The sequence below is a fragment of the Chenopodium quinoa genome, unplaced genomic scaffold (assembly GCF_001683475.1).
Source record: "Chenopodium quinoa cultivar QQ74 unplaced genomic scaffold, ASM168347v1, whole genome shotgun sequence".
In the NCBI taxonomy this organism is placed as follows: Eukaryota; Viridiplantae; Streptophyta; class Magnoliopsida; order Caryophyllales; family Amaranthaceae; genus Chenopodium; species Chenopodium quinoa.
The window spans coordinates 3,326,524-3,347,880 of record NW_018743199.1 but is presented as its reverse complement, the minus strand read 5'-3'; the positions used below and the strand labels follow the sequence as shown (position 1 = coordinate 3,347,880).

Sequence of the window (21,357 nt, the reverse complement as noted above, 5' to 3'; positions counted from 1 at the left end):
TTTTTCCGGGGGAAATCAAGGTCCTGCCGAGAGTCCTTTGCTAACCTCTCGGATTCTTTTTTCTCGCGGTGATCCGCGATGTATTTTTTCAAGTATCCCTTCCGGACCATGTCCTCTATCTGGTCCTTCAGCTGGATACACTCCTCAGTGTTGTGTTCCGAAGACTCGTGGAACTCACACCACTGATTTTTATTTTTTCGCTGATACCACTCTGGGAGTGGTCTCGGCTTTCGGTAACTCTGCTCCTCCTTCGTCACACTGTAAATTTTGGCGCGTGGAAGAGAGAGCGGAGTGTAGGACTCATATCTGCCTGTGTATGAGGCAAACCTGTCCTTCTTTGGGTCGCTGGCCGGAGATGGCTCCGGAGCCTTTGATTTTCCCTTTGCCTTATGGCCTTGGCCTTCAGACAAAGGTATTTGCCTCTGTTTCCCTCCCCCGGATTGAGGTTGGGTTTTTGCTTTATTCCATTCTTCGGCTCGGATGAACTTATCCGAAGCACTAAGAACTTCCTCCAAGGTCTGAGGGGTATGCATGACCATGAAGTCTAGGAATTTTCCTGGCTGAAGGCCATTCTGCATTGCAAAAACAGCTAGCCCCTGGTCCAGCTGAGAGACGCTTGATGACTCGTTACTGAAACGGGTCAGGTAGTCTCGGAGGCTTTCGGTTTCCCCCTGTTGCAGACCCATGAGCTCTGCGGTAGTCTTCTCTCGGCGGTTTGCCGTGGAAAACTTGCTCCTGAACTTGGAGGACAGATCATCCCAACCTGTTATGGAGCCTTGCCTTACTCCCTTGGAGATCCACGCTTGCGCGACCCCCTTGAGAGTGGTTGGGAAATATTTGCACCAAGTCGCCTCGGATCTGGGGCAAAGATGCATATGAGTCTCATACGAGGCCACGTGGTCCTTCGGATCCGTGGTCCCGTCATATGTGATATGCGACGGTATTTTAACCGTGGGTACGCGCTCTTCCAGTATCCATTGCTCGAATGGTGAACTAGCGGGAAGCATAATGGCCTTGCCCTTGTTCCTGGCCGAAGGGACCGCGCTCCGCCCTCTTAGAGAGGTAGGAGTGGTTTTCGTCCCTGGCTGGGAAGTCTGGGCCTCGGCTGCAGGGAACGAGAGGCGACTACGCACGCTCGGTTCCTGGCCGCCGAGTCGGTCAAGGACGCTTCTGCGAGCAGTCTCGGGTTCCCGGCGAGTAGATTTTGGCCGAGAAGCTGAGCTGCTGCTCTTATGCGCTGCTGGTCTTGAGGATGAGGATCCTTTAAATAATTGAGAGTTCTTTTTCCTCTGTTTTTCATTTTTCCAAGAATCCTCCTCCCACTCTTCCAGCTCCCGGAAGGAAGGAAGCTTCCCACCGTCATGGTCTAACTTCCTCCGCTGATGCCGGGTATGCGGAGGAGTTTGATCACGAGGCGGTGGCATATTCTGTGCCCTCATTGCCTCCATGAGTACTGCCAGCGCTCTTGCCACCTCTTCCGAACTGGGCCCCGTCAAAGGGGTCCCCGGCCGAGTGTGGTAATGAGGCCGTGCAGCCGATGGTTGGCTTTGGGACACTGAATATGTCCTATGATCAGACTGACCCCTGCTAGACCGAGAGTGGTCCGGCCTATATTGAGAGTCATGCATTATAGGAGATAGGGAATCCTCCTTGTGTGATCCTCCCCCCGAGCCGGCACCCTTGGGAGAGTTCCGGTCCGGCGAGGGCGATGGTGTAGGGGTTTTAGGCTTTTCGCCCGCTCCTTGACGGAGGCTTTTGCTCTTGCGGTTCTTAGCCATGGCTGCTAAGATAATTGCAAGATGATCTTGGTTAGGAATTTGGCTTAAAGATTTTTGAAAGTCTTCCCCACAGACGGCGCCAAATTGTTTCGGTTGAAAACAATGGGACCTTGCCGAAGGTCCGCTGAAGTGGAGAAGACTGGATTCGGTCCAAGTTGTGTTGGGCCGAAGGTTTCCTGCACAGTGAACACACGTAAACTAGCCTCGGGGGTGTTTCCGAGGAAGGCCCCTCCGATGCTAAAGTCAGTACAATGTGTAAAAGGAAGACACTATGCAAGAGAGTTTGTAGCTTGAGGCTTTTGTGGAATATTCCTGAATGCAAGAATGAGCATATGAAATGGAATATCAATGTATATGTGATGTCCCCTTGAATGTGTTAATATGATGGCTTTTATACCTTGTCATACTTGGAGAGGTTGGGCTTTAGCCCAATTGGATTACTTTGTGGGCTGACTTTTGACTTTTGAGCAATTGGAGAGTTGAACCTTGACCTTGGGCTTTTAATTGGATCATTTAGTGCTCCGGCCCAATTTTGACTAAATTGGACCCAAACAATTTCTTTTTAAAATTTTCAACAACAGTATAAGTGTCGTAATTTTGCCTAACATGTAGCTAGATTATCATTTGCAGAAAGGAAAGAGCCCCCCAAAACTTTGGACCCAAAAATTTATTACATTGTTAATCATTTGAAAAATATCCATGAAAAGGTTTCCAATGAACTTCCGATTGACAATTATCCACGTCTTTTTAATTTAACCATTTATAAGTGGTATCAAACACGACATGACAACTATTATTGTTGATTAAATGTTGTGATTGATTAAGTAGTTACGAATGAAAAGTCTAATTGGATGGAAAGGATGAACATACAAGAAATTTAAGATTAAAGTTGACGAAAATTCTTAATATACTGTTAGTGCCGTGTTTCTCACAATGACTTTTCATTATCCTTTCTATTTGGCCACGTTATATGTTCTTGAAAACTTAATTACACTACAATAATGAATTGACACAATTGATAGTATAGTAGCTCTCAATTTTAAGGATAACTGAACGTATGTTGTACCATACTAGATTATTAACGTACACGTAATGTGATCGACTTTTCTCTCAAACTGTTTGTTGGCTTCACAGTCTAGCATGTTTATATCATTACATTAGTATGTACGAATTTAAGGTGTGAAAAGAATAACTTAAATATAAGTTGGAGAAAAGGAGGGAATTGAAGCTAGATAATTAATTAACCTTTATTTCCGATAAACAACTTTATTCACTTATTAATTATCCATGTATGAGGTGACCTAATTAGACTTTCCACTAACATGCATGGGGTTTTTGGATACCCTTTAATCCATTTGGTCTAAATTTGAGAAAGTTTAGTAAATTATGTCAATTTAAGTCTTTAGTGATGCATTGTATAGCTATATTTCCTCTTTATTGATTACTAATTCCGGTATACATTTTTAAACTAATAATAAATTTTTAATCAACATGCTATCTTGTAGAATATGGAAAAATGAATAGGACAACTATATTGTTATTTTCTTAGATAGCGATCTTATAACTCTTCATTAAAGTAAGCTGGCATAGAAATTGAGGGACCGTATCATATTTGTCGTGCTAGTTGTTGGGGCTTGTGACGAAAAAGTGAAGCACAGTCAATTTGGTTGAAAGATCTTTAAGAAAAGGACGAGACATTGGTGGATGCAACTCTTGCATGGAAATCCAATAATAAAACTAACGATAATCCGTTAACCACGTCTTATTAATTTTATTATGTTTGCATTCACCAGCCTTATGATCATCCGTTTACCACGTCCTAACATCCGAACTTTAGGATTTGTTTTGAATAATCTAATTTTTACTAATCCATTTGTTATGCATGTATGTTAATGAGAATAATGACGATTAGAGATTTAGAGATGTCAATTCCAATTTTCGGATTGAGTTTACCGAGGTTAGGTTGGGTGACTTGGGTCAGGTCGAGTCTAAATGTCTAATTTTAAACTTGATTTATGCTAAATTATTGCGTCCATACTAAACGAAACCTAAATTGGATATTTTTCGAATCGGGTCAATCGGGTTAGGTTTTAACACCTTTAATTACGATGATATATATATATATATATATATATATATATATATATATATATATATATATATATATATATATATATATATATATATATATATATATATATATATAATGCCATAGGCGTAGAATACTATTTTGTGTATTAACTACTAACACCTACCTAAGGACTCTTGTTGTCTTAGCTTAGATACACACGTACTATCTACAAGTATATACAATGATAGGAACTCTTTGGACCAAAGAGTTTATTTTATACAATTTAATATGATCTTTTTTTATGAAAGAAATAATAAATACTTGTATCAAATGTTGATATTTGAGTATTGTCTTTTGTAAGAAATTACGTTAAATAAATAATTTCAATACAAACAAATTAATTTACACAATATCCGTGCTGATATTAATGGAAACAATTAATCAGAAATATCAAAAAATTAAAACGCTTTTATATACAAAAATGGTATGCAACACTTTCATAATCAATCCTAGTCCAAGACTTAGCTTAAGGCTTAACGTGGGGGGTTAACCTATTATTAGATTAATTATTATCTTTTGAAATTTTGTGTGGAATGATTGATTTACAAATTAGGTTACCTTAGGAGAAAAGTATCGCGTTCGTAATGACGTGCAACATGATCTAGCTTACTAGCTATAAGGGTGGGTGCACGCAGAAGTTATGAGTTCGAATCTTTCTACAATATATATGAATTGAAGTAACTCATTGTGTAAGTTCTAGATTAAGAAATAAGGTGTGACAATTCTAGCGTTTCCCAACTTTTCTTTTCCGGCCGTTTTTAAATATTTGCTCCTTCCTTATTTGAAATCTTTTATAATATTTAATTCATTTTTCTTACCTATTAGATCCAACATAAATCATATTTTATGAATTTCATATTTTCTCTCTTCCAATTCTCTAACTACTTTTGCTTTTTATAATTTTTTATTCATCCCATTTGTTGAAGAATAAACCTCTCAAGTGTCACCACATGTAAGTGTCCCACATTGGTTGGAGAAGAGAGAATTAAACACTTTATAAGGCTAAGGGGCTACTCCTCCTATTGCCATATGGTTTTGGGATGGAAACTCCTTGGACTTAGGGTTGTACACAGTTTGGTCTGGACCGTAACCAAATCGTATTTTAGCGGTTTGGTTTGGTTTACGGTTTATAAAATTACGGTTTGGTCTCGATTTTTTTTGTAAATATGGTTTATGGTTTGGTTTGGTTTTGCAAAAATTATAAACCAAACCAAACCGTAAACCAATAAACCGTATTTTAATATTTATATAATTTTTCAATAAATTTTTTTTTATATTATATAAAAAAATTAAAGAATAAATAAAAAAAACCATGAAAAATAGATAAAAACTATACCGTCAATACTCTATAATTAATGACTATAATGTAGTACTCATATGAATATCTTTTATAGTTATGTATTATTTTTATTATGTGTTAGCACTTGATATTTTTATTGTAACTTTGTAGTACAATTTAATCCGTTTGGGCTACTTATTTAAACATTATTATAAATTAGTGAAGTATTATTTGACAATTTTTGGAAAAAAAAAATATCATTTCATCATAAACCGCAAACCAAACAGTAATATGGCTTAATTGGTTTGGTTTGGTTTCAATACTAATATGGCTTGGTTTGGTTTGAAAAATTTACCAAACCGTATTTTGCGGTTTGGTTTGGTTTGGACTCAAACCGCACCAAACCAAACCATGTTCACCCCTATTTGGACTTGTGAAGTGGACTCTCTCTCTCTTGGTTTGCAGGTGCGGCTCAGACCCGTGTTTAATACCTTTACCCAGTACCTCTATATTTTATTACTTTATCCAATTGCTCTTAAAACTACTTAGAAGCAGTAACCTAAAGGAGTTTATATTCTTAAGTCTGTCTTAGAAGTGTTTTGATAGGTTGGTGTCTTAATCTTAGAGTAGGTAAATAGAGTTTTAGTTTGATTAAATTTCTTAATTGTCTTGATCTGCTTGCATCTTCCAGCACTTTTCTTAACATAACTGTTATTTACGTATTATGTCTTGTCGCCTTGTTGAGCAATGTATACTGGACCTCGATCATTCTAGCTACTTGACTACATCTATATTATTTTATAGTTATGGGCAAAGTACTTACAAGAATTCTTTTGTCACGAATCACGTAGCGCTTATGCGCCCTATTGTCATATACGAGTACAAATAATAATAAGTATATAATTTTATCAAAAAAACAAATAATACGTATAATAATTTTTAATTACATTATCTTACAAATTAAGGTCAAGGCGATGCAATAGTTGCATCACTCTCAATCTAGTATTTTTGAAGTCTAAGAATTAAATTTTATGAGATTTCTTAGAGGATTTAAATCTACAAATAATAACTACATTCTATTACGAAAAAATTTATTTCTTTAAATTATCAAATAACAAGATTACTTTAATATTAAATTTTTAACCACAAATATATTTGTGTAGTTTCTGTAGATCGTTGGATTTGTTTGGTTGGCCTAACTTAATTATGTGCTACACTGCTACATAAAAACTTGTACTAGTACTAGATTTTGTGTGTCAGTTTGATATTATACATGAAATTTATTAGCCAAATGATAGGACGGAGTACTAATTAGCGTAAAATGACCACAAAATTTGTTTAACTCTTCATCCATATACAAATATATAAAAAGTTACTGATTTGTAATCATTTACAAAAATTTTAAATAATTAAGTTTTTTTAGCTGTATATTATGTAGACAGAATTTATTCTCATTAGACACACTTTGAGGGTGGTCTAAAGGTCCCTTAGTCCCTTACCCTTCCCCTCACTCTCAAAGTTTCTGACTCACAAATATCGGACCAAAAAAACCGTGATTGTTGAGACACAATCCGACAATCGGGGTCTTTCTCACCTTATAAAAAAAAAATTAATAAATGAAATACGTGGTACTAGTATACAATACGTAACTTATTGATTCCTCCATTGCTATAATACTCGCGAAAACACAATTGTTTCAAAATCATAAAAACCCTACAAAAAAATTCTTCTTTAACTCCAAATAACTTAACAAACAATGAAAATGGGTGGGGAAAATAACAATATAATCAATGAAACCTTCTTCATAACCCATGGAAACCCGATTTTGACCGTAGAAGACACACATCCCTTAAGGCCATTCTTTGAAACTTGGACTAAAAAAATATTTTCGAAGAAGCCGAAGGCGATACTTGTGATCTCCGGTCACTGGGAAACTGATCATCCTGCTGTTAATGCTGTTCATCTTAATGATACTATCTACGATTTTGATGACTATCCTCAAGCAATGTACAAGGTAGTGTTTTCCTATTTTCTAGCCGTGCCTTATTTTATACAAAGTATTATTATTATATTTTTAATAATGTAACAATAATTTTGTATTCCTAATTGTATCCTTTGTTTATTTTTCAATGTGATACAATACAATAAATATGAAATAATGTCACACGTCAAGTTAGCTAGGTGTGACATTTTAATTATTGTCTAAACGAGTTAAACCTTTAGCATTATTGTTATAGAATTATATAATACCAAATATTATACACATGATAAATTGATAATTAATGTGAATCAATTGGTTTGGTTAATTATGAATCAGTTGAAGTATCCAGCACCAGGGTCACCAGACTTGGCTAGCAGAATAGAAGAAATTCTGAAAAAGTCCGGGTTCGACACGGTGCACATTGACAAAAAACGTGGGCTTGATCATGGTGCATGGGTGCCTCTTATGTACATGTATCCGGAGGCTGACATTCCGGTGTGTCAGCTCTCCGTGCAGCCGAAAATGGACGGAACGTACCACTACAACTTGGGACGGGCGTTGGCTCCGCTGAAAGACGAAGGTGTACTCATTATTGGTTCCGGAAGTGCAACACACCCATTGGACGAAACCCCTCATTATCATGGTGGTGTTGCTCCTTGGGCTGCTGACTTTGACTCATGGCTTGACCTAGCTCTCACTAAAGGAAGGTAATTAAGACATTTTTAGCCTTCTAATGTAAAGTACAAAATTTAGGGATGACAATGGGTCAGATGTTATCCACGATCAATTAAGGATGGATCTGGATCCACTTTCTAAATGTGGCTTCGAATTCTAATATGTTGATCCAAGAATCCTAAATTTGTAGATATAAAATCAATCATATGAAAGCTTGTTCTCTTATTTAAAAAAATAGGAAAAACTGTCATAAATAATACAATCTTTGCATGGTTGAATTTAAATAAGACAATCATCATTTTCATTATTTCTTAATTTTATTACAATCTTTAGGGGTCTCAAAATTAAGCGCTAGCAAATCAAAAAAACTTGTAACCGATTACAGACTACACGTGACACGTGCTATCGTATAATTGATCTAAACAATTAAAATTTGATTTTCTTTTTTCTAAATATTGATTAAAAAATAGTTTTTAAAAAATCCCTAGCCTCCCCTTCCCACTTCGAAGTCAACCAACTCCTCCCACGCCAGCGCCGGTTGCCAGCCTACCTCCCCCTGCCCGATCCTACCTGCTCGTCCACCACAACCATCGACCAACCCGGATCTTGCTTTCCCCCCCCCCCACCATTGACAACCAAAGCCGCTATCCCCGAGGCCACACAACGACGACCCCGACCTATTTTGGGGGGGTTTCGATAATGGTGGATGGTGGGGTAGGGTTTTGGGCTCGTGGAGGGGTTAGGGGATTGAAGCTTGTGACGGTTGGGCCGGGGTTGGTAAGCATGGGAGGGGACGGTTTTTAGGGTGGGGTAGATGTGGGGTTGTTGAAGGATGGGGTGGGTAGGTGGAGGTGGTGCATTTTTCAGATGGTTGGAGATGGGAAACAGGGTTGCCGGAGGTGGAAAAATGGCAGTGTTAGAGGAGAGGAGAGAGAAAAGAAAAAATTGTTAGCCAATCATAGAACAAATGTGGCATATTTAACCTCTTAAACAGGTAGTAATCGTTTCGGCCGGTTTAAAATTGAGACCCCAAAGATTGTAATTTTAAGAAATAATCAAAAGGTTGTCATATTTAAATTTGAAATGCTAAAAAATTGTATTATTTATAACATTTTTTCCTATAAAAATTTATTTTGTGACATTTGTAAAAAAAAAAAAATCAAAAAATGCTTTAAGTTCATTTATATGGCTAAAACAGTTATCATAATAAATTTATACACTATTCATTGGTTAACTTTGGTAAATTTTTATCCTAAAATACCTACAAAAATAAATTAAAATGATTCATTGATCTCAAGACGTAATCCAAATCCATATTCTATTCTTCAATTCGAAAAAATTGAAGTAGTCGACCTTGATCTAGGAATGGTAACGGGCGAGCAGGTGGGATCCAATTCCAAACTTGAATTTGTATATGTGGATTTGAATTTCCAAACCCAATTTTCGTACGTAGATCTATAGGTTCGGATCCGAATCCAAATATAATTGTTTTCACTTTTATAAATTACTATAATTTTTTTTTAAGTATTTCTAATAATAAATAAATCCAATTGAAATTATTTTAAGTTCATTTTATTTTAATTTGAAGTATTATAATGCCATCGATCCTTTTTTCAAAGTAACAAAAGCTTAAGTTTTATACGGAGTATCACAAAAAAAAAAAATATTAAGGGCATGTTTGACATCGTTTTTTGTTTTCAATTTTTTGTTTTTTTAAAATAAAAAACCAAAAACAGGAAACAAAAAAAACGAAAAACAGGAAACTAGAAAAATGTGTTTATTTCCACTTTTCTGTTGTCAGTTTTCATCATTATTATTATTTTAATAACTTTGACTATTGTTTAATTCATTATACTACGTATGATATATGATATGATTTTTGAAAAACAAAAAACCAAAAAACAGAAAATACAATAAAAGTACTTTTAAAGAAAGAAATTTATGTACTCTGTAGCTAATAAAGTCATATTGTACAGTACATAGTGGTTTTCTACTATTTCTCCAATTTAAAATAACTCACATGTAACAGTAAAACAATTTAAACAGATTTTTCTCGTTTATTTGATGGTGGTAGCTTGGTAGGTAGAAAATTTTCATTTAAAAGTTGTACCACGATGTGATAGCCCTAGCTTTTTGGTAGGGCAAGTATTAGTAAGATACTCATTTGACAAATACGGAGTATATATATAACTACGTATGATTTTTTTTGGGTGGTATTCAGGTTTGAAGAAGTGAATACATATGAAACCAAAGCACCAAACTGGGAATTGGCACATCCATTCCCGGAGCATTTTTATCCATTGCACGTCGTCGTTGGGGCGGCTGGTGAAAAGTGGAAGGCTGAGCTTATTCATACTAGTTGGGACCATGGTACCTTATGTCATGCCTCCTACAAGTTTACTTCCACCTAAATTATTTCGTCTCGTAATTTAACATACACACGTATTATTGTTGTGATTGTCGTATTGGGTCATGCTTTTAGTTCATGTGTGTCTTATTATTATTTTCATTATTATCTTTGATGATTGCTTTGGTTAAATTATAAAGTTCATCAAATAAAAAGTATGTAAAACCAGTGAATAAGTGCTGGAAATCATTGTTATCATACTGTGTTATCTTAAGTTTGCATATGAATACAAATTTGCTCTATAAAATTAAAATTCTGTTGTAACAAGTCTGATAAATATGCACGTCCTAGTGTCACACTCAATATTTAATTCAAAATATTTAAGCTTTTAGATTGAACGAAGGGTACTAATTACTCTCTTTAATCCCACATTCTTTTAATCTTTTTTGTTAATTTGTAGAGTACATTTGTGAATATAGTTTTTAATAACCAAGATTTTCTGCTATCTTGTTAAAAATAGTAATTAGAAAAAGGTATTAATCTCAACTTTATAGTTATGAATTTCAATTAAGGGCATATTCTCATTTATTAAACTGAGCTGAACTGAACTATTTACGAAATAAAAAAGTTAGGAACTGAAATGAAATAAAGCTGAAAGAAACATGCCCTAAATCATTATTCATTATCGCAATAATTCCTTTGGTTAAGAGGAAAAATTAATGAGAAATTCGATGAGGGTGTCATGTCATATACATTTAGTTAAATTCTTAACCGAAACAATCATACACTTTTATGTGGAGTGTGACACAAACTACAATAGTACAAACCAGGCAATTTGATATGAAGTACTCTGTACTCGCATATTGACGATATTGTTGATTAGTTGCCGACATGCTGGTCCTGGATGGTATTATTATTGCTGGTCCTCGATACAATCATGCAAATTGAATGCACTCCCCTTTCTTTCTTTCGTAAGCAATTGGCCATCAAAACACGACTAAATATTAAATAGACGTTTTAAACTTCCCTTTAGGAAATAATATATATACAAACACCACAACGTATAACTTTAATGATACTAGCTAGCTTAATTATATGGAGCCCAAGCAAACATTTATACTCATAACATTTATGCATTTTAAAATTAGTATCAGTCTCTATCACTATAGAAAATGGTTTGGTACAAAAAGAGTCATTAATCTATACTATACAAATAATAGCTAGTATTACTGTAATAGTATAGAAAGAGTCATTAATCTAATTTATCCATTTTAAAATTAGTATCAGTCTCTATCACTATAGATAATTAGATAGTCTCTTACTATAATAGTATACCATTAACATTTTTTTTTTTGGGTGCAAACGAGGGGCTAGACCCCGGAAGAATATACCATTAACATTTAACAGGGCCTAATATCCATACAAAACAATTTCGTCGATAGTTGCATATACCGATATATATATAAAAGACGTGTGATGGGATGATAGTATATATGATACTTGTAAGAGACTATCTATCCACTTCGTATATATTTTCCTTCTTAATCACAAATTAATTTTGCGAGTGTGAATTGGGTATAAGATTAATTATAAATTTAAGAATCCCAAGTATTTTTTTGTGTTTTATACATTTATTAAGATTAGAACAAATAATACAATCTTTGCATGGTTGAATATAAAGGTGTTAAAACCTAACCCGATTGACCCGATTCAAAAAATATCCAATTTAGGTTTCGTTTAGTATGGACACAATAATTTAGCATAAATTAAGTTTAAAATTAGACATTTAGACTCGACCTGACCCAAGTCACGCAACCTAACCTCGGCAAACTCAATCCGAATATTGGAATTGACATCTCTAAATCTCTAATCGTCATTATTCTCATTAACATACATGCATAACAAATGGATTAGTAAAAATTAGATTATTCAAAACAAATCCTAAAGTTCGGATGTTAGGACGTGGTAAACGGATGATCATAAGGCTGGTGAATGCAAACATAATAAAATTAATAAGACGTGGTTAGCGGATTATCGTTAGTTTTATTATTGGATTTCCATGCAAGAGTTGCATCCACCAATGTCTCGTCCTTTTCTTAAAGATCTTTCAACCAAATTGACTGTGCTTCACTTTTTCGTCACAAGGCCACCAAAAATAACAAGGCCACCGGATTGAACCGGTGCTACAAAAAAAAAAACCGGGATTGTTCATTTATAAACCCTAACATCCTTATCTCTCCTCTTAGATTCTCTCTCCTCTCTTTCTCCTCCAAGGCTCCAACTGAGCGCCTCTCCTCCTTCTCCTCTCTTTCTCCTCTCAGCTTTCCGACCTCTGTTCTCTGTCTCTCTCCCCTCTCTGTCCTCTTCTTCTGACCTGAAAACTACATCTAAGCCCGGCTTCGCCCCTCTCGCAGTAGGTGCTTCTTGCTCGCCTCGCTCTTGTGACATGCATGCTGTTTCCCGGTTAACCGCCTCGTCTCGCCTCGCCTCACCTCGGATCTCTTTCTAGAACCACCTCCTTAGAGTGAGTTATAGGCGACGAACTCAATGTTTCTGGGTTTAATAATTCGGGGTAAGGGTTTCTGGGTTTAATTATTTATGCTATGTGCCTTAATTTTTTTGGGTTTGATTGTTGTAATATTGTTCGAAATTGATTGGTGTAATTGATCTTGGAATTATTTGGGTTAATTGATTTTGTCATTTTTTGCACTTAATTGATTTTTCGAAATTTCTGGGTTTAATTGATTTTCGAAAGTTTTGGGGTTAATTGATTTTCTGGGTTTGCTGGGTTTAATCGATTGTTGGGTTTGCTTCTGGGTTTAATTGATTTTCTGGGTTTAATCGATTTTGGGGTTAATTGATTTTCTGGGGTTAATCGATTTTCTAAATTCTGGGATTAATAATTCAGAAAACCCAGCAAAATTCTGGGGTCAACTAATTTTGCTGGGTTTAATCAATTGCTGGGTTTGATTTTGGATTAATTGATTTTCTCGTTCATGCATTAGTTTTCTGGGTTTGCTTCTCGTTTTTTTTTTTTTTTTAGTTTTAATAATTTCTGGGTTTTAATTTATGCAGGTGTTAATTCATGCAACAAGGATTCAAGATTTCGATTTTGGAATATTATTTTGATGTTGTAAATTTTTTTTTTTTATTGTTTTACAATTTCAATTTCTGAGTTAAATTTCATTATAATTCATTGTAATTTTTTTTTTATTGTATGGTACAATAACAATTTACTTGTTGAATATAATGTGATTTACCATTGGTTTGATGTTGAATATAACAATTTCAAGAATCCTTATTTCACCATTTATTTTTGTTTGGTTCGTATTTCATGTTTGTTTGTATATTATTTTTATTATTATTGCAAGCAAAAAGTAAAAAAAGAAAAAAAAAAACAAAAACAAAAAAATATCAAAAAGGCACCGGTTAACCGGTGCCTAAAACAACTACCACTAACAAAAAATATTCCGCGAAATTATTTAAGGCACCGGTTAACCGGTGCCAAAACCGGTTTATGGCACCGATTTTAAACCGGTGCCAAAAAGGGGTGTAATTGGCACCCCCCACATAGGCAGCGGTTCAAACCGGTGCCTTAAGCCGGGTTTGAACCGCTGCTAGATCCCTTTTTTCACCTAGTGTGGTAGGGTTTTAGATAAAAATAGTTGTGCTAAGAGCCTAAGATTTAATCAAAAATATCATGGAGCATTAATTGAGTTAAGATTTGCTACATAATATGCCAAATGAGGTCAAATGACTTGATGGAGCTTTTTTTTATTGTATTGGACCAATACTGTTGAAGATTAATTCTTCTCAGTAACATTGAGTCAAGTCACAATCATGTTGTGGTGTCGAGACTCGAGAGATTGAAGTCTCCATCTCAACCATTTCCTTTGAAAAAAAATGAAGAAGGAGCTGAGAAGTTTAATTATTACGGAGTACTAGCTCGTTATACTATGAACAGTAAAAATAAAAACAACTGAAATCACTAAAAAAAAATCTAACAATTGATGACAAACTTGTACGAACAAGTTATACGTAAACATAGATTACAAAAAAATAGCATATGAGCTAACGTACATAAACTTGATCTCTAGTACCACCTTAAAATTGCATTGAATGGAAGATCAAACAAACATGAACAATTGGAGAAAACTTAAACAATTACAAAATGAATGAATTTACTAACGAAAACATATAACGGTATAAATATGCAGGCATTTGATAATGATCAATACCTAAGAACGGGAATAATCTGAAGAGGTTTAGTCTTTTGTAAGGCAATCCCAAATTTCTCATCCATGTCTAGATCTTCTGCTTTCATACCTTCTTCAAGCTTCCAATTGAAGAATTGAAGAAGCGTAGCTAACATCAAAGTTAACATTCTAATAGCCAAATTCATCCCGGGGCATATTCTCCTTCCAGCTCCAAAAGGTAAGAGTCCAAAATCTCTTCCTTTCACATCAATTTCGGATCCTAAAAACCTCTCAGGTAAAAACACGTCAGGTTTCACCCACGCTTGAGGGTCTCTTCCAATGGCCCATAAATTAACAAGTATTTGTGCATCTTTCGGCACAACATAGCCATATAATTCAACATCACTATCAGCTTTACGAGGCAAGAGAAATACAGTTGGTGGGTGTAGCCGCAATGTTTCTTTGATAATGGCTTGTAAGTAAGGTAGCTTAATAATGTCTGATTCTTGAATTTGTCTATCCTTGCCCAAGACTTGCTCAATTTCTTCTTGAGCTTTTTCCATCATCTTAGGATTTCGAATTAACTCTGCCATTACCCATTCAAAAGTACTTGATGTAGTGTCAGTCCCAGCATCAAAAATATCCTGTTGATGTTGTAGTTAGTTTATGCAACTATATCAATATTATATACTCACATAATTATAATCGAGTATTGATCACATATATTACTTGGAATAAGTACCAAATTAATTACAAGTTCATTTTAATAGAGTTGCTTGTTAAATTGTGAAGCATCTATTCTACAAATAGTCAGTCAAATAAGCAACAAAAACCAAGATGCAGCCAACCATCAACAGCCCATTGTCAAACAAGGTCATTCGACATAAAATTATCTGTTTTATCCATGATTCTCTATCAAGGTTCTTTCAACCTTATGCCAAAGCATTGACACATAAATTAATACTCCCACCGTTTTTAAATACTTGCTTCATTTTTCCTTGTACGGAGTTTTAGGAGAAATTGGAGAAAATAATAATATATGGAGGTAGTGGAATAAGTGGAAGAATAAAAAATTATAAAAAGCAAAAGTAGTGGAAGGATTGGAGGAGAGAAAATATATGGCGGGTCCACTAGGTGAAAGAAATTAGTAAAATATTGTAAAACTTTCTAAATAAAGAAATGGAGCAAGTATTTAAAAACGGCCGAAAAATAAAAAATGGAGCAAGTATTTAAAAACGAAGGGAGTAGTCTGAGTTAAATGACATTGGTAGTAACATTAAGATTGGTGAAGAATTTATGATTATCATGATATGCCAATAATAGGAGTGTAGATTACGTAGGGACCAGATTTTCAAATTTGTCGCTTAGATTTACTACATTGTAGACTAGTGACAATTCAATTTATGTTTGTAGAGATGGAGACATAATCACATAATTGTTGTAATGCTACGTAAAAGCTAAAATTTCCACCTCACCACCTTCGTTTGTTAGTTACCAACTTACCAAAGAACACCTACAATTAACTATATCTTGATTTAGGCTGTATTTTCCCCTATTATGGGCTATATACTGCAAATGATTGTCAAAGTCCTTGGCAGTACTAGTTAATAAGTCGGATTCTGTCTACATCACAACTCATTTTAATCATCTAAATTCCGTGAAAATATGAGTATAGTTATTCAATAATGATTTACATAATAATATTAATTGTTTATACATTAGTTGCATCAAAAAAAAAAAAATTGTTTATACATTAGTGAAAAAATTGGTTAAATTTTAGACTATTTTAAAATCTTGTAAGTCCTTGTTTTCTTTTATTTATCCAACATTTTATCCAACATTTGAATATATATATATATGCCGTCAAAAAAAAATTATATATATAAAAAAATAATAATAATAAAAAAAAAAAGTCCTCGTCATGTAGCCCTACATAACTCGTGCAATTTCTCCATGAAAATTTTAATACGCACAAGCTACACTAGTATATAATTAATGTTCATTAAAAATTTGCTATTATAATTGTACGTTTTATAGGTTTACTTCTTGTAATTAATATATTGGCAACAACTTCAAACAATGACTTACCACGAGCAGATGATTTATCTCGCCCATACTGAGCTCTTTTTGTTTGTGGAGGTCAAGAAGAATGTCTAGCACATCATCGGTCGTCTTCGTCGAAGCAGAATCCTGGCCGTTGCCAATCCTTTGACATATTATGCTTTGAAAAACTGCAATCAACTTGTCAAAATTAGACGCCAATCGACGTCGAATTCCTGATGGGTCTAAGCATCCTAAGATTGGAAAATAATCAGCGTAGTTAGGTTTGCCAATATCTTCCATAATATTCCATATAAGTTCTTTGAATTGTTGAGATGTATGGGATTTATGGTGGGCTAATTCGACCGAAAAGAATAATTTTGATAACAAATTAAGGGAGGTTGTAAATGCTGCCTTGCCAATATCAACAGCTTGTCCTTTTTGTGCACATTCTTGTACATATTGGAAAAGCTGTTGCACTTTGGCATGTCTTAGGGTTTGGCAAGCATCAAGTCTTTGAGGAGAAAGTAAATGAACGGCGGTGATTTTTCTAAAGTTCCGCCACTTTGGAGAAACAGGCAACCACGACATAGTCAGCTTATGGTGATCCCCAGCAGTGACAGAATTAGGAACAGTGCGGTTAGAAAGTGGGTGGTCTTTTTTTAAGAACATTTCTTTGGCTACTTCAGCCGAGGATACAACAATAGTTGTGACACTTCCTAGACGTAATGATATCAATGGACCATGAATCTTAGCAAGATTAGCAAATGACTGGTGAGGTTTCTCACCAACTTCAAGGATGTTTCCGATTAGTGGCAATGGTTTAGGACCGGGGGGAAGAAGTTTGGTAGTTTGGCTAGTGAATAACATTTTAATGAAATGAAAAACAACAAACCAAATAGCAAGTATCATTGCTAGTGTTGCATGATCCATGATGAAAAATATAACAAAGCTTATAAAAATATTACGGTATGAATGAGTTTGTGTGTTTTTGTACGTAAAATGGATAGTAATTTATACTGCATGTGTGAGTAAATTTAATAAAAACGGTATTAAATACTGTACAAAGACAGTACTGTTTCATTATAACATGTGAAAGATTCCAAAAAAAATCTTGTGGAAAAAAGTGTGATAATATTGGGCCCGAGAAATATGGGGCCCAAATTTGGGCCAAGGAAATTTATTACCCAATCAACTTGGAGAAAACTTAACAAAGAGATAAAATGATAATTTAAAAATTTTGAAGTTGAAAAAATCTAATGAGCTTGGACATGCCACGTAATTAAATATGGTTGTTGGAAGTTGGCACAAACCCCAATTAGGTATTAACTACGAAATTCAGATGAATTGACAAGTTAATGACCCAAAGAGGAAAGAACTAGATAGAAGATCATTGCCAGTCTGCCACTATCTCAATCTAGCTTTTTGGTTTTGTTAGATTGTTTTGCCCATCATAGTATTTAGAGGTTTGTGTTTGTTTACGTGCCCAAATTGGAATAAAATAAACCAAAGAAGTGTTGCAAGTAAAAGAGGAAAAAAAAAAACGAATACGTATAATATTATATAAACTAATAAATTTATACTTGTATATAAGATAATATAAGAGCTAATAAGTTTACATAAAATAAGATGTGGGCAGTTTAACTAAGACAAATAAGGATCAATAAGTTTTTATAAGATCTAATGACACCCTTATACAAGGCCAATCAACAAGGGTTAATTAGTCTAAATAAATAAGATGATATAAGATTAGGCTAATAAATATGCTCAAATAAGTTAAGATCTAATAAGTTTAATTAGATAAAATAAGTTCATGACTAATAAGATACGATAAGTAAAATTTAAGTGTACAAAACACTACCTACCTAAGTCTTAATGATGCAAAAATTAGTGAAGTTTCTCTAATAGATAATATTAAGCCCAATTATTCTGAGCTGCATTTTTTGCTATCCTGAAATTTGCTCTATTGACACATGTTCTTCCTACTAAGCCATATTATGTTTAGTAAATATATTAAGTAATAATAATTAATTAATGATTAATTACTAATCTTAAATTATTAGCTGTCAGCGTGTTTTTAGCGCAGCAAGCCACACCGTATGATCACTTGTAAAAAAAACAGAGTAACCCTCATAACACTTATTAAGTAACTCATATAACATAGACAGAGTAAGATCGAGTCTGTTCTCATTCACTGAACTGAGCTGATTTGAACTGATTAGAGCTGAATTGAACTGAATTGATTGGAGCTAAACTGAATTGAAATTATGCTAAAGTGAACAGGCCCTCCCTTATTATACTTTAATAAATAACAAAGTAATCTCTACAACAATGATAGGATACCTCTTATATTAGTATGTTACAAATAAACTAAGTAACCCCTACACTACTAACAAGTAACCCCAAAGTGGCTTGCCACAATATAAAATTAGCTAGTGACTAATAATTATTAATTACTTCCTCTGTTCCTTAATTAGATGTCTACTTCTTTTTATTATATGAGTAATAAATTTTAGAAATAGGCATCTAATAAAGGGACGGAGGGATGTAGTACTAATTAACAAGCCCTTCTCTTTTTTTCGTTGAAACTTGTTCCGCCTACGGAGCCGCTTTTCTTTTTCTCGACTTCTCGGCTCAACTTAAGAGCTCAAAAGAATAGAGTCTTAGTGTACTTTCTTCAATCAATATAAATTCAATGTAAAGATATTTTTGGTTTAAATCGAAATATATCAAAAACACAATATTATTTTTTGGTGAGTTGAAAATCTCTCAAATTGATGTAGTTTAGTTTAAGATCAACATATAATTTCAAATAGAAGAATACGGGTAACGAAAAAAATGTGATACTCGTAAATCACGCACTTCAAAAGGAGCATTATTATAACACAAATGTTTATATGTGCCTCATTAGGGGTTACTTGGTCATTATTACAAAGACAGTCGTCTGTGTTATAGGGATTAGGTATTGTACTTTGTCATTGTTACGAAGGCACTCGTCTGTGCTATAGGGATTAGATATTACTCAGGGCTTGTTCTCTTACGTTGAAATTCAGTTCAGTTCAGCTTAGTTCAGTTCAGTTCAGCTCAGCTCAGTTCAGTTCAGCTCAGCTCAGTTCATTTCAATTCAGTTCAATTCAGTTCAGTTTAGCTCAGCTCCTAATTTCCTTCTCTTATAAAATATTCAATTCAGTTCAGTTTATCAGTTCAGTTCAGTTCAGCTGAGTTCAGTCAATGAGAACAAACCCTCAATAGTATTACAAAGATTAAATTGGACAATGTTATAAGGGTTATTTTATCCTGACACGTAAAAAAGGCAAACAATTAAATACTACTCCCTCCATCCCTAAATTACATTCCTCCTTTCTATTTTTGGTATTTCAAAATTACATTCCTCCTTTCTATTTTTGGTAAGTTTTTTTTTAAGTAAATCAACTCTTTTTCTGTTTTATATTTAATGCTTTCTCACTCATCCTTACCTAATCTCACTCATAATCCTTGTGCCAAATTACAATAAATATGATTGGTTAAAAATTTTCAATTAGGAGCATGTGATTGGTCCCTTTTTTTTTTGTAAAGGATTGATGACATGTCATGAGTAATAACTAATCTATCTTTGTACTTCCCATTGCATTATCTAATTATTGTTATTTGTCTTATTCTTTCCTCCTTAAATCCCGTGTAAATTTCCAAAGAGAAATGTAATTTAGGGACGGAGGGAGTACTATGAAATACTACACCGAAAAACATATTTTCCAACTTTAAAATCTAGTTGCTTCCCTGGATTGCTGAACCAATGTAAACTAGTTGCTTGTAACTGAAGATATGAATATTAATGAGATACCATTATATATAGGAATCAAGAGATCATATTGAGGATTTCTTGGCCACACCAATACATTAGAGAATAGTTAATGTGGTAGTTGATAGTTCATAATCGCAATAACCACAAATGGTCAAGTTCGCATCATAAAAAAGACTAAAGAGCCGACTTGTTTATACGAAATGGTTAGGGAGCTGGGCCTTGATGAATGATGGGTGGACTACTCTACAGTTTTTTTTTTTTGCTGTCCTTGTATTAATAACAATAATATTGCATGTTTTGCAAGTGGATTTTTTTGTTGGCTTTTTGTTAAGGGCTTAAAAAAAGTATTTTTATATTTTAATATTGTCATGATTTTAATAAGTTTGATAATCTTAAATTCATCATATGACATACGTACTACGTATATCATATACTTCCCCCGTTTAAAATATTTGCAACACTGTCTGGTGACACGCAATTTGAGGTCGAGGTTATATAATGTAAACGACTAATAAATTAATCAAAATAATTTTTACACACATGCAATGATGGCTAAACCCTTCTCTAATACTAGTGTTAAAATTATTTTGAAAAAAAAGTAAGCTAATTTATTTTCACTAATCACCTCTTAAAACTATGTGCCTAAAAGCTTTATTGCAAGTAAAAGAAGACGGAGGACATATGATTTTGGAAAAAAAAAAAAAAAAAACAGTGATGCCAAAGGAACTCAATTTTTTTATTTTGGTTTTTTTTACTAGTTGAAATAGTCAGAAATAGGTCAGGTTAATAGAATGAATATTAACCAGTTTCCTAGAATTGTCTTGTAACAACAAGTATTTAGTATTTAAAATAATCCCTTTCAATTGCTCATTGGTCTTTAGAGGGTATGAATTCAATTGTAAGATAAGCTTATGATTTAAGTTCAAATAACATCGATCAATTTTTGGTTACTAAGCTCAAATAATATATTTTCAAGTACATTAACTAGAAGTTAAGTAAAATATGTTCTAAACACCAAAAAAAAAAAAAAAAGAAGTAAAATATGTTTAAAATTCATAAGCTCAACTAAGATAAATTCAAGTACAAGTATTAGATTAATCCAGATAAGTTGGCCTAGATAAGTTAAGG

At 34.1% G+C, this 21,357-nt stretch overlaps 2 protein-coding genes across 2 annotated transcripts; one reads left to right on the top strand and one right to left on the bottom strand.

Moving 5' to 3' along the window:
- The first annotated feature begins 6,808 nt into the window (after positions 1-6,808).
- LOC110733548 (4,5-DOPA dioxygenase extradiol 1-like) lies at positions 6,809-10,515 on the top strand. Its single transcript, XM_021913611.1, has 3 exons — positions 6,809-7,202; positions 7,506-7,876; positions 10,066-10,515. Exons 1-3 carry the CDS (start codon positions 6,945-6,947, stop codon positions 10,253-10,255), a joined length of 819 nt encoding a protein of 272 aa, XP_021769303.1. The 5' UTR covers positions 6,809-6,944; the 3' UTR covers positions 10,256-10,515.
- Positions 10,516-14,092: 3,577 nt separating this feature from the next.
- On the bottom strand, positions 14,093-17,407 carry LOC110733547 (cytochrome P450 76AD1). The gene is made up of 2 exons (XM_021913610.1): positions 16,476-17,407; positions 14,093-15,031 (listed from the first exon to the last, which is right to left on the bottom strand). The coding sequence occupies exons 1-2, from the start codon at positions 17,358-17,360 to the stop codon at positions 14,423-14,425; spliced, it is 1,494 nt and encodes a 497-aa protein (XP_021769302.1). The 5' UTR covers positions 17,361-17,407; the 3' UTR covers positions 14,093-14,422.
- Between the last annotated feature and the right edge of the window lie 3,950 nt (positions 17,408-21,357).

Bases quoted from the DNA above. Each gene is read 5' to 3' on its own strand.
- LOC110733547 (XM_021913610.1), bottom strand. From the start codon at position 17,360: ATGGATCATGCAACACTAGCAATGATACTTGCTATTTGGTTTGTTGTT. The intron at 15,032-16,475 runs GTAAGTCATTGT...CAACATCAACAG, and splicing joins AGATAAATCATCTGCTCGTG to GATATTTTTGATGCTGGGAC.
- LOC110733548 (XM_021913611.1), top strand. From the start codon at position 6,945: ATGAAAATGGGTGGGGAAAATAACAATATAATCAATGAAACCTTCTTC. The intron at 7,203-7,505 runs GTAGTGTTTTCC...ATTATGAATCAG, and splicing joins ATCCTCAAGCAATGTACAAG to TTGAAGTATCCAGCACCAGG. The intron at 7,877-10,065 runs GTAATTAAGACA...GGTGGTATTCAG, and splicing joins CTAGCTCTCACTAAAGGAAG to GTTTGAAGAAGTGAATACAT.